The sequence below is a fragment of the Rosa rugosa genome, chromosome 1 (assembly GCF_958449725.1).
Source record: "Rosa rugosa chromosome 1, drRosRugo1.1, whole genome shotgun sequence".
NCBI classification, from domain to species: domain Eukaryota; kingdom Viridiplantae; phylum Streptophyta; class Magnoliopsida; order Rosales; family Rosaceae; genus Rosa; species Rosa rugosa.
Window position 1 is genome coordinate 43,932,838 of NC_084820.1, and position 12,094 is coordinate 43,944,931.

General features: G+C 39.7%; 2 protein-coding genes across 2 annotated transcripts; one reads left to right on the forward strand and one right to left on the reverse strand.

The window, feature by feature from the left end:
- Positions 1 to 3,599: 3,599 nt before the first annotated feature.
- LOC133738251 (vegetative cell wall protein gp1-like) lies at positions 3,600 to 5,107 on the forward strand. The gene has a single exon (XM_062165739.1). It carries the CDS (start codon positions 3,694 to 3,696, stop codon positions 4,897 to 4,899), a length of 1,206 nt encoding a protein of 401 aa, XP_062021723.1. The 5' UTR covers positions 3,600 to 3,693; the 3' UTR covers positions 4,900 to 5,107.
- A 4,509-nt stretch (positions 5,108 to 9,616) lies between these two features.
- On the reverse strand, positions 9,617 to 12,094 carry LOC133728737 (uncharacterized). The gene has a single exon (XM_062156173.1). It carries the CDS (start codon positions 12,092 to 12,094, stop codon positions 9,617 to 9,619), a length of 2,478 nt encoding a protein of 825 aa, XP_062012157.1.

Here is a 12,094-nt window from a genome sequence, read left to right on the forward strand (position 1 = left end):
TTTGAATACGCGTTTTAAAAAGGAGTTTCAGAGATTCTTTCTTTTAAATATCCAGGGTGGACTTGTTTATCATATTTAAATTGTCAGAGTTTCAATTTATATGATTTGGTCACTGAGTTGACTTTCATTGTCCGGGTTGGACCGAAGTATCATATTCGATTTGTTAGGTTAATAATAGATATGAATCATATGATTTGTTGTGTTGTTGATTTTCATTATCCAGGTTGGATTAATTTATCATATTTTAATTGTCGGAGTTTCAATTAATATGATTTCGTCACAGGGTGACTTGTGTTGTGTCTTTTGGGAAAAGAATAGGGTTTTTGGGGAAGCATGGCATGTGTTCCTTTTTCTCGAGTTGAAAGGTTTTCCTCGTTTTGGTGTGAGTTGTGTGGAGTTTTGTTTTGAGTTACTCATACGAGCTTTCATAAGCTAACTTGGTTTGTTGTGTGGCAACCCGGTGCACTATTCGATGGTGTAGGGGTTAATCCTGCAGGTCAGGGTAATTGTGGCTGAAGCTGGTTCTGATAGTTGCAGCTTTACGACAGGAAGCCAATTTTGTGACTTTACCGTTGTTAAGACTTCCGCTTGTAGTAAGCTCTGAGGAGCATTTACTTATTATTTTGTTATGGCAATTTAATTCGTAAACTTGTGTAATATTTGACTCTGCGGAACGAGTCTGTATTTTATAAGAAAAAAGTTTTCAGGTATTTTGTATTGATGGCTGAACTATCACGCATGTATAATTATGAGATTATATATTGATTTTTAAGTGTGTTTAAAAATCGGGGCGTGACATTTGTCTCTCTCTCTCTCTATTTACTCTCTATGTAACAAAAGGTGAGGGCAAAATAGTCTCAAAAAAAAAAAAAAAAGCCTTAATTGGGTATTAGGGAATATCTTATTACAGTCTTTATGGGTAAGTGAGAAAAAAAATAAGTGGGTAGTGTAAGGGGGAAAAAAGTCCCTAGAATTAGGGTAAATTGTCAAAAACACTTGATTTAATCTAATTTTATACCTTAACGATCAATAATCAATTTGGCTGAAAATTTGCAGAAATGATCTATACATTAGGACCCAAAAACTAAACGGATGCCAAAATATTATCTAAAAGTGGGTCCCACAACAAGGTATCCCTTAGTGCAATCTCTAAACCTTAAACCCTAATCTCTAGACCACCTATAAATCCTATACCCTAAACTTGCATGTACTGCCCTAATTTTTTTTTTTTTTTTTTCGGTCTTTCTTTAGGTTTTCAGTTTAGGGTATAGGGTATAAGAATTTGGTTTTAGGGTTCGAGGTTTGTGGTTTAGAGTGTAGGGGCTGAGATTTAAGTTTACAGGTATCCATGGAAGAAATTGATGTACATAGCATGGTAATGCATGAGAACCATGAAACCCAAAGAAACACAAATGCATTGAATAATCTCCATCCGTAAGCTAAAAACTCATTCAATTTTAGCCAGAGCAAATCCTGAAATTCTGGAGACCTATGACAAAAACAAAAAGATAGTCATCTCACTTAAATATCACATTTTAGCAATTAATATTGTTCTTTATGTCTAGTACAAGGTAAATTATTTTTAGTACAAAGGATGCCAAGGGGAAAAGAGAAAAAGTTTTGACATTAGATAAGAGGAAATGCTCTTGGTATGGGAATAATTTTGGTTCATGGTTTCGGAGTATCTCACGGCGTTGTCAAGTGGTAATTTGGGCTATTAAGAATAAGACACACCTATGAAAGGTATAATAAGTATCCAGACCACGTACAGTACACGTAGTGACTAGAGACTATATAATACTTTCTCGATCTTGTCATAAAGCTAGCCTTACCTGCACAAGCAGAGTAAAAGAAAGTAAACAAATATAAGCCAAATTTGTGGATTTGTGAATGGTACTATTATCTGACCTGCCTTCATGGTCGATCTCTGCCCTGGCAATGGCATGTATGTTTTTTCTTCTTTTTTCTTTCTTTCTCCCATCACTCGAATCTTCCTCATCTTTAGATCTCAGGCTTCTTATCCCGATCTATTAGTCTCAAAAATTCTCATCGACCTCTTGTCTCTCTATTTGATTTTTTTTCTTTTTCTTTTCTCTTTTCTTCGTCTTTTAATTTTCAAATCTCATGTTCTTCACACTTCAGGTGCACATCTTTCTCACCAATCAGCTTTTTAAATGAAGGTTCGCCAACTCATATCGAAATCAATGTCGTATCGCATGTCTTACATCGACACATCAGCAATTCCACTACTGCCTTTCTCGATTCCTCTTTCTTTTTGTTTTATATGGTTACCATTGCACTTGGCAAATCCTTGCCTGGTGATTTGTTGTTGGTGTTAGTTGATGTTTTGTATGGTTTGGAGATTTGGAAGTTGGAGTTCTTGTGCTTTTCTGGATGGGATCACCTTGAGCGTCATGTAATTAGGTTATTTGGATTCTTTCCAAACTCCTGTTGGAGGACAGGCGGTTTTTGGCGGTGACTGCAAAGGTTTTCCTTTCTTGGAGGATTTCCTTCTGGGTTTTCCTCTTTAGGAGAGTTTGCTCCCTTAATGGGCTATTACTGTTGTTGGACTTGTGTTGTTTTTTCTTTCATTTTGTTTGTAATCTTAGCCCAAAATTTGTTTGTAAATCTTTTGTTCGACTAATAATAGAAATATATTTTTTTACTAAAAAAATAAATAAATAAATAACTTCAAGAACTTTCAACACGATTTGAGAATATTAAAATGTCTAACGATTCTAAATTCACATATTTCTATATGCTAGGTTGAGTGTCAACAGTGGGAGTCTTACATTTCAGCAAGAGCATGAGACAATGCAAATCTCATTCATCTTGGTCCAATCCGAACCCATTTGATGTCGATACGTAACGTGTCAAGCCCAGAATGTATAAGAACTTACTGGGACGACTAATCCAGATATCGATAAGAATGTATCATAAATTGATTAGCTCATAATGTAGACTGTGTCATTCACCCTAAGGGCACGTTTACTTACTTGGAATGGGAGGGAATGATTACAGGGTAAAAATATTCCTACGTTTACTAGCACATAAAGGAATCAGAATGATTCCTGGTAAAAGAATTCCTGCGTTTACTAACACATGAAGTAATCAGAATTGATGTAGGTCTCACCTCCTTATCAGGAATCGATTCCTGAATACTCAGGAATTTGATTACGAAGGGGGGAGATGAGTTTAGGAATCAATACCGATTCCTTTCTTCTCTCATTCCTCTTGTCTCCGATTCATGATTATTTTCCATTCTAAATAAGTTAACGTGCTATAAGATTAATCTCTCTAAATCAAGGAAGCATCTATACATATGTGCATTCAATTATCTGCACAATATTATTTATTAGTTTTGCATGTTGTCAACATTGGCACTTCAAACAATGCAGTCCCTTAATTCACAGTCAATACCAATCTATATGTTGAAATTCGAAACCAATTAGCTGGCCTCTAGTTAAAGGCTTATCTCGTTGCACAGTGATTGTAGCACATAAATGCATCGCAGTTTTTGCAGTTGATCATGCATATATTGCACCAGATCACCTCATAGAACCTCCAATACGAACATGCATGTTTGACATAAACCTTGCATTTGACTATTCTCAAATTGTCCATGCAATTAATGAGCGAGGTTTTTATATATTTGAACCCTAGAGAAACATCAAACATGAACCTGCAGCAGAAATGAAAGCATGCATAGTATTCATTGCTATTCTCTTAGCTCTGCTTCTGATCATCCAAACAATCACAGAAGCTAAACACCTGCAAAATGAGGAAGAAGATAATGTAGCAGAAGAAAAAAGAAGCAGGAGAAGCAGAAGCAGAAGCAGAAGCACAGGAAGAGGCAGCAATGGTGGATCAAGGTCAAGAACAAGATCAAACTGTGATCCATTATTCCAGTACCTATTTGGAACCTGTGGCCAATGGCCTTTCCCTACCAACCCTTCCCCAAACAACCCTTTTGCCCCAACACCAAGACCCTCTCCTCGGCCGCCGCGAGTTCCACCTACTCCTATACGCCCCTTCCCACCCGTAATCCCATCCCCACCGCCAGTAGTACCATCTCCACCACCTTTGCCGCCACCAATTCCTCCACCCCCTTCAGCACCGCCACCATCCTCACCTCCACCATCAGCACCACCTCCATCATTGCCACCACCTTCTCCCTCACCGCCACCGCCTTCTCCACCTCCACCGCCTTTGGTTCCATCGCCACCTCCGCCGTCTCCACCACCACCAGAATTCCTGCCCCCACCAATACCAATCATCTATCCACCACCACCAGATGAAGACATACAACCACCCACACTTCCGTGGCTGTCACCCCCTGACACCTTCCCCGATACACCACCAACCATTCCAGCTCCACCACTAGTACCAGATATTGACCTTCCTCCACCCGCATTACCAGACCTGCCACCATCTGGTGATCAGTCTAGCACTCCAGCAACACCACTGGTTCCAATTTTCACTCCACCACTGCCTGAAGATGAGCCTACTCCAACCTTACCACCCACAGTTGCATTACCACCACCGATACCTATACCTGATCAGCCTTCTCCAATATTTACATTCCCACCACCAATACCTGTTGATCAGCCTTCTCCAATATTACTACCACCGCAAGATCCATTTCCGTTTAACACACCACCTATCTTACCCTTTCCAACTACACCAGACACCGGTAATAGTGGTGGTGGTGTGATTGATCAGCCACCCTCTTTTGATCCACTACCACAAACACCAGTCTTTCTGCCACCTCCAATTCCTGAAATTCCCCAAAATCCACAGCAACCACCAGTAGTACTTCCATTTGAGTCTAGTCCGCCAGCACCAGATATAAGCTTTAATGAGCCATTGCAGCAGCCATTGGAGCCCACACTGCCTTAATTTTCTGCCTCCCCCTCATAAGATCTTTTTTTTTTCTTTTTTCTTTTTTTTTCTGGCTACCGGCAATCTTGTAAGAGCTTGTCTCTTGTTGATTTTCTCTCTTATGGAGCATCTAGTACTCAAAGAAATAATTGCTATCTATGTGAGTTGCATTTTGTTCTGTAATATATGAATATGTCTATTATATTGAATTGATTATGTGCTTGCAGAAATTAGATTGACCATTTGAATTAGTAACCTGCCTTCGCTATCGATTCCGTACGTTTACGTTCCTATTCTTTAGCGATGTGGGAGGCAAAGGAGGTAACTTTACCATTCATTCCCTGTGAGTCGTTCGAGGTTTCCGACGACTCTGATCACTCAAAGTGGCTACCTCTGGATCTGCCTCCATGTCATCCCCTCATCAGCGCTGGTCATCTAACTGAAATTAACTTCAACCATCTAGTAGCCGGCCCCAATATCCTTCACTGGATTCGGGACGGTGGCGGAGTACTTTCCCGGTTCGACGTCACCCGGCCCAAACAAGGATGGACACAGTTAAACGTTTTTGATGCAAATTGCTTAATGGATATAGTGGATAATACTGTAATGTTGCTAATCTACTTGCAGCAACATGGTCATGATGGTTTCCTAATCTTCTCCTGTAACACGCCTCACAGGAGACGTTACATATAGACCTTGTGAAAAGGTTCACGACCGTATAGAAGTTCTCCTCATGTCTCAGGAATGTGATTCTATGAAACATATGCAACCTCTGCCCCTGCCACCATTGCCTTATGATTTTGGGCAAACAGTTAATTGGAGTTTTCTCCATCGAGAAGGTCAAATGGTCGAACTTGCTCTCACAGGCACTGGAATCGACTTCTGGAATTGCCCCCCCCCCCTCCCTGTTTTTCTCATAACATTTCAATATGGAATAATTACCACTGAGGAGAGCGGTGCCTTGGATGTCAAGTGCAGAGTGCATACTACTTGCAGCCTAGAATATTCCCATGCTTCCCATCCCCGTACAAGTGGTACTGGGACAAATTAGCTGCCTCAGATACGTGTGAAGTCCATCTGTCAAGTCCATCTGCTCTAGTACTACTGGAGGCTGATTCTATCAAGGAGGCTGGTTCTAGACAGGAAGAAGCTATGTTTTGGAATTTCCAAGGCTGTTCTCGACGGCTAGCCCTGAATTGTCTCTAAGGCCGACCTTTTTTTTTTTTTTTTTTTTTTTTTTTTTTTTTTTTTTTTTTTTTTTAAAAGGCTTGGATAGGTGAGGAAGGATCCTACCTATCCACTTAAATTAAGAGAAGGAAAACCAAAATACAAAGGAGGGGGACCAAAGCCAAAACCTCCCAGATAAAAGGAAAGCGTACATGACACTAACGAAAACGAAAGTTCGGAAGACCTAATTGGTCTCTGTTACAATGTGCAAGTATAAAGGGTGGAGCAGAGTCCCACCAAAACAAGCTTGTAGAAGCTGTACCAAAATTCGCTAATGCATCCGCAACTTGATTACCTTCTCGAAAAATGTGTGATGAGCGGAAGTTCATTTGAGAAATACGATACAAGCAATTGCGCCATTCGATGCGAAGCATCCAAGGAACTAAATTAGGACTGCGAAGAAAGTCAAGGATAAGAGAGGAATCCACTTCCAGCCAAATATGTTTCCAGTCTCTAACCCAAGCAAGTTCAATGGCCTTGATGACTGCCATCACTTCCGCAGCAACAGAGCTAGGAATTTCAAGATTAGCAGAGAAAGCACCCAGAACATGACCCCTGTAATCTCGAAAGACCGCACCATAACCCCCCACATTAGAACCATGCTTCCAAGCACCATCAGAGTTAATTTTAATCCACCCAGAAGGTGGAGGCTGCCAATTGACTTCAATTCTCCTAGGAGCATTGCGAGGCTTACATTGGACACCAAACCTCTTCAATATCCGGAGATCGCTTATGGTGTTATGTATGTTACCGTGAGCAAGTCGACTAGCATACTGAATGTGCCCTGATATCATTCGACAAATCACACCCACATGAAACACCCGGCCATCATATTTTGCTTTGTTTCTAGCATTCCAAATGAACCATAAAACTGTTGTAAAGCAAGCCAACCATAGCTCTTTTAACTGTGGATTAAATCCAGCAGAGTTACCCAAATGAAACACGCCTAATATTGAGCAAGGCAAAACACCCAATTCAAACTGGGTTGCTAAGGCCGACCTTCCCTTCAGATGTTTTAGGTGTTGCTTTTCTGTAATTTTAGTGTGCTTTGTGTGCTGTAGAGGTCTCAGCATGTTGCGTCTTGGCTACGTGTCCCCTTTTGTTTAATGATTGACTGTTTTGAGGAATAAGCTTTCAGTACTTTGGGCAGTGTATCCTATAGTGATTAAACTGTTTTGAGGAATAAGCTTCCAGTTCTTTAGGTAACGTTTATTTTTTTTTTTTTTAAGGGAAAGACGACAAACTATATTAGATGAAACTGAGAAGTACATGGAACGATGCAAAAACATTGAAAGGAAAAACAATAAAGCATAACAAGATGCACAAATGCATCTATAAAATAGGAGAACAATAAAAGATAGCACGATGCACAGACGCATCTAAAATGAAAGGTAACCATGTGACTTGGTGTCGGACGACATCGCTGCACTGCATATGTCACGAGAGCAGTGTAAATATAATAGTAACCGTAACCGGTGATATGATCACCTAGGAGAGGTGATTCGCTCACCAGGAGTTCGAAAGTAACCGAGGGTGTCAAAAACTCGAAAATTAGCAAACGAACTCCCAAGAACCAGAACAAATACCATATCAATACGAGCAGCTGTCTCGGATCCAAGATCCGGATTTGAATACGACCCGGGTCCCAAATTCGGATCCAAATCCGGCCTGAATCCAAAATCACATCTGCCGAGGCAAACTTGACAAAGGCCCAGGCCCAGTCCAAAGTCTTACTTGAACAATCCAACTGAACAGAGGGCCAGCCAACCCTAGCACAGGCCCACCTTGAATAGCCCAAACAAGAAAGGGCCCAGGTCCATAGTTGGCCACCCAAAATCCCTCTGGGCACCCATACCTGCCTTGTCCACGTCCCCAGTCGCTGAGCCGCCAGTCCTCGCCGGAGGACCCCCGTCCCGGCCTTGTGCGCACGACTCAAGACGTCGCCCACAGCCCCATCAGTCTTGTGGCGTTGTCCGAGGAATACCGAAGATCTTCTACCCCAGAACCAACCCCCACTAATCATATCTACAGCAGAGCAAACGCCGAATCCAGTCTCCGACTCCGGTCATCGATCTGTCATCTTCCCATCATCAGTGATCATAATCACGCACCGATCCGCTGTACGCCTCACCACCACCGGTCCAGATCTAACCAATAAACCCACTTTCAGACGTGCCCGACTCGGTCGGAGACGGTTCACAGCCGGCGTTGTTCCAAACCAACAAGGCGGCACAACCTCTTCTTCTCCCCACCAGCCACGATCAGATAGAGTCTGGAACCAGAAGGTTGTCACCGGGAAGCATGCTTGCTGCGACTGGTAAGCGTGCACGGTAGAAGCCGTACACAAGGGTAACGACGCCGAGAACGGTGTCGGAGATTTGCTCCATCGACGAAGGAGGAAGGTACATAGAGGCCCAGAACGGCGCTCTCCCAACCCTAGCAGAGCGCTAGGTATTTTCATTATCACAGGTAACGTTTATTTGAATGTTATAAGAATCTGAGATAAAAATAATAATAAATATAGGACAATTCTTAGGGGTGAACTAGCATATTCACCCTCATTGTCGATTAACATACTTTTACTTAATAAATTTATAATCAAACCATTCATGTTGTATAACGTAATACAAAGATTAGCTCTGTAAAAAATCAATCAAATTGAAGACCTTTTAGTTATTCATTTCTATGAAATACATGGACGGTTCATCATAATAGTAATAAGTGTTGTTAGAACCATCCATTTGTTTGGTTCAATTAGATAATTAAACGATTTCCGATTCGATTGATTTTTTACAGAGATGATCTTTAAATGCTAATTTAAGATATGGACCGTTGGATTATAAATTTATTAAGTAAAAGTATGTTAATCAACAATGGGGGTGAATATGCTAGTTAGGGTGAACTTAAGAATTGTTCATAAATATATAATAAATAACAATATTTTCAAAGTTTGCCCGACTGCCACAATTTCGTTAAGTTCCACCATTGAATATTCTAATAATCTGGGTATACCCTTGAATTTCTTTTATTTTATACGGATGACTGAAAACAATTTGGTTTGGTTAGAACTACGCCATCTCAGTACTCAAGTGTATGGGTTGAGCTTTTGAACCAACAAACCAATTAAAAAAAAGACGCATATCAAACATTTGGGTGGCTTGTCCCTTTCAACATACATAATTGCAAGATAAGGTGTCTTTTTTCTTCTTTTTTCTTTTCAAATCTTTGATACTGCGATGAATTAATATCTCAAAGCAATAATAAAACATTAAAGCCTGTATCACGTACCCTATTGTATAGTGGCAAGGTCCTTGATATGAGATTATTATTGATTGTCTACTGGCAATGCATTTTATTCTGTTAGGATTACTAACAGTGGCGTAGCCAGAAATCTTAGTTAGGAGGGTCAGAATTTAAATAATAATATTAAACAAACATAAACTTCATCAAATAATATAAAATTATAAATCATTATAATACTTAAAAATATTAAGCCTCTCTAAAACAATTACAATTGTCCACGACGATTGCTCATATTTTGAAATCTTTTCATGATGGTTTCATTATCAATACCATCAAATATTTCTTTCTCGATATATGTAATCATGCTGCTATTCATCCACATGTCTCCCATTCGGTTTCGCAAATCACTTTTTATGATCTTCATGGCAGAAAATGCTCTTTCTACAGTGGCAGTTGCAACTGGAAGAATTAGCGTCAATGTTATGAGCAAGTAAACTAATGGATAAACCTTGTCCTTCTGTGTCTCAACCATTTTTTCTCCAAGGTCACTAATTCCTTTCAATTGTGTAAACACACTACTGCTTCGCATATCAGATATATAAGTGTCCAATTCATCTTCAAGAGCCAAGAGAGATACTGCAGAAAAATCTTTAGGATAAAACTGAGCAAGCCGAATCAATTTTTCTTTGCTAAAAGCTGAGAATGAATTAGATGGATTAAGACATGCCATACAGAGAAGTAGCTCGGTAGTAGTCTCTGTAAAATGATCATTTAGCTCTTGAAGTTGCATATCTATGACTGCACAAAATAATTCAACTCGATACCTATGCAGATTAGTGACCTTTGGAGCTCTACGCCGTGATTTTCCTGGAATAAAAGGAACATCATCCATGTTAGGAACATCAATCTCCTGTTTTTCACAAAATGAAACAACTTGACTAAGAAGAGAATCCCATCCATTGTCTCTCATATTTTGCAATTGCTCCTTACACACTTTAACTAAGTTCATTGCATTCACAATATCTTGGTCTCTTCTTTGCAATGCCTGTGATAATTGATTTGTAGTCCCCAACAAAACCTTCATCAAATGCAGACTAAATACAAAGTCGAATGATTCCAATGAGTCTAATAATCTGCTTGCATCTTGTTTCTGATCTGTAGATGATCCATCCTCTTTTATTTCTTCAAGCAATTCAACTAAAGATGGAAATAAGTTGATGATACTAATCAAAGTACCATAATGTGAGCTCCATCTTGTATCACCAGCTCGCTTTAGGGTGGTTTCCTGATCCAAGCCCCTCCCACTTAAAATAGAACCAATATTAAGTTCTTCGATAATCTTGGCAACTTGTTTCTCTCGAAGAGAATCACGACGTTTACATGAGCTTCCAGCAACATTCACCAGATTACCAACAAACATGAAGAGATTAGAGATTAAGATATGATTTTTTGCTACAGCCACAATAGCCAGCTGAAGCTGGTGAGCAAAGCAATGAACATAAAAAGCTGACCCATTCTCCTTTAAAATAAGTGCTTTTAGACCATTGAATTCTCCTCTCATATTACTAGCTCCATCATAACCTTGACCACGGAGGCTAGATATGCTTAATCCATTCTCTGAAAAGAATTGATCAATGGCTGTCTTCAGTGATGCAGAAGTAGTATCAGTGACATGTTTAACACCGACAAAACGCTCAATTACTTGTCCTTTGCTCACATATCGCAATACAATTGCCATTTGCTCTTTTCCTGATACATCACGAGACTCGTCAACAAGAATAGAGAATAATGCGTCACCAATGTCACTAATTATGACATTGAGAGTTTCAGTTGCAGCAGCCTTGACAATATCATGTTGAATATCAGGTGATGTTAATTGATGATTTCTTGGAGCATTTTTCAAGACAACCTTTTTTATATCATCAACTTTATCAGAATGCCACTTCAAAAGCTCTCTAAAATTTCCTTGGTTATTTGAATAATCAGATTCATCATGACCACGAAATGGCAATCCTTGTCGTAGTAGAAAACGAGCACAATCAACTGATGCATTCAAACGAGTGCGATAGTTAATCCGATCTTGTTGTGTTTGGTTCACCAAAACTGTATCAAAATGCTGTCTTTGATTTAATAAAACTTCACACATTCTTCTAGCATTGTTGTGAGCGCTATTGATCCCTCCAACATGATCTTGAAGCTTGTCTTTTTTCTTCCAATTATTAAACCCCGTACCAACAAATACATCACCACCTGCTTGGTCTCCAATATTTGGTTTAAAAAGATAACAATGCAAACAATATGCAGCATCCTTTTCTATACTATACTCCAACCAACTAGGATGATCCTTAAACCAATTGACGTTAAACCTTCGCTTAACACCACTAAATTCTGTTTGAGGAAAATTATAGTTTTTTGGTTGACAAGGACCTTGCAGTAAATAATGTCTTCGCACTCGATCTCGAACATTAGGATGGTACTCTAAAATCGGAGTTCGAAGTCCAGGATCTCCAGGAAGATCTTCTATATTAATCTCATTGACAGAATATTTTGAAGTACCAATATCTTCAGATGCATTATTTGTCCGATGGGATTGAGGGGGTGCCAACTGATTTGTCAAGTTCAATTCTTCAGAATGATGTTCTGAAGTACCATCATTGGATGTGTTTCTTATTTGAGGAGCTTCAGGTGGTGTCAACTGTTCGGTTGCTTTTCTCTTATGATACCTCTCTAAAAAGGCTTTCAT

Excerpts from the sequence above, each read along its gene's own strand:
- LOC133738251 (XM_062165739.1), top strand. The coding sequence starts at position 3,694 with ATGAAAGCATGCATAGTATTCATTGCTATTCTCTTAGCTCTGCTTCTG.
- LOC133728737 (XM_062156173.1), bottom strand. The coding sequence starts at position 12,094 with ATGAAAGCCTTTTTAGAGAGGTATCATAAGAGAAAAGCAACCGAACAG.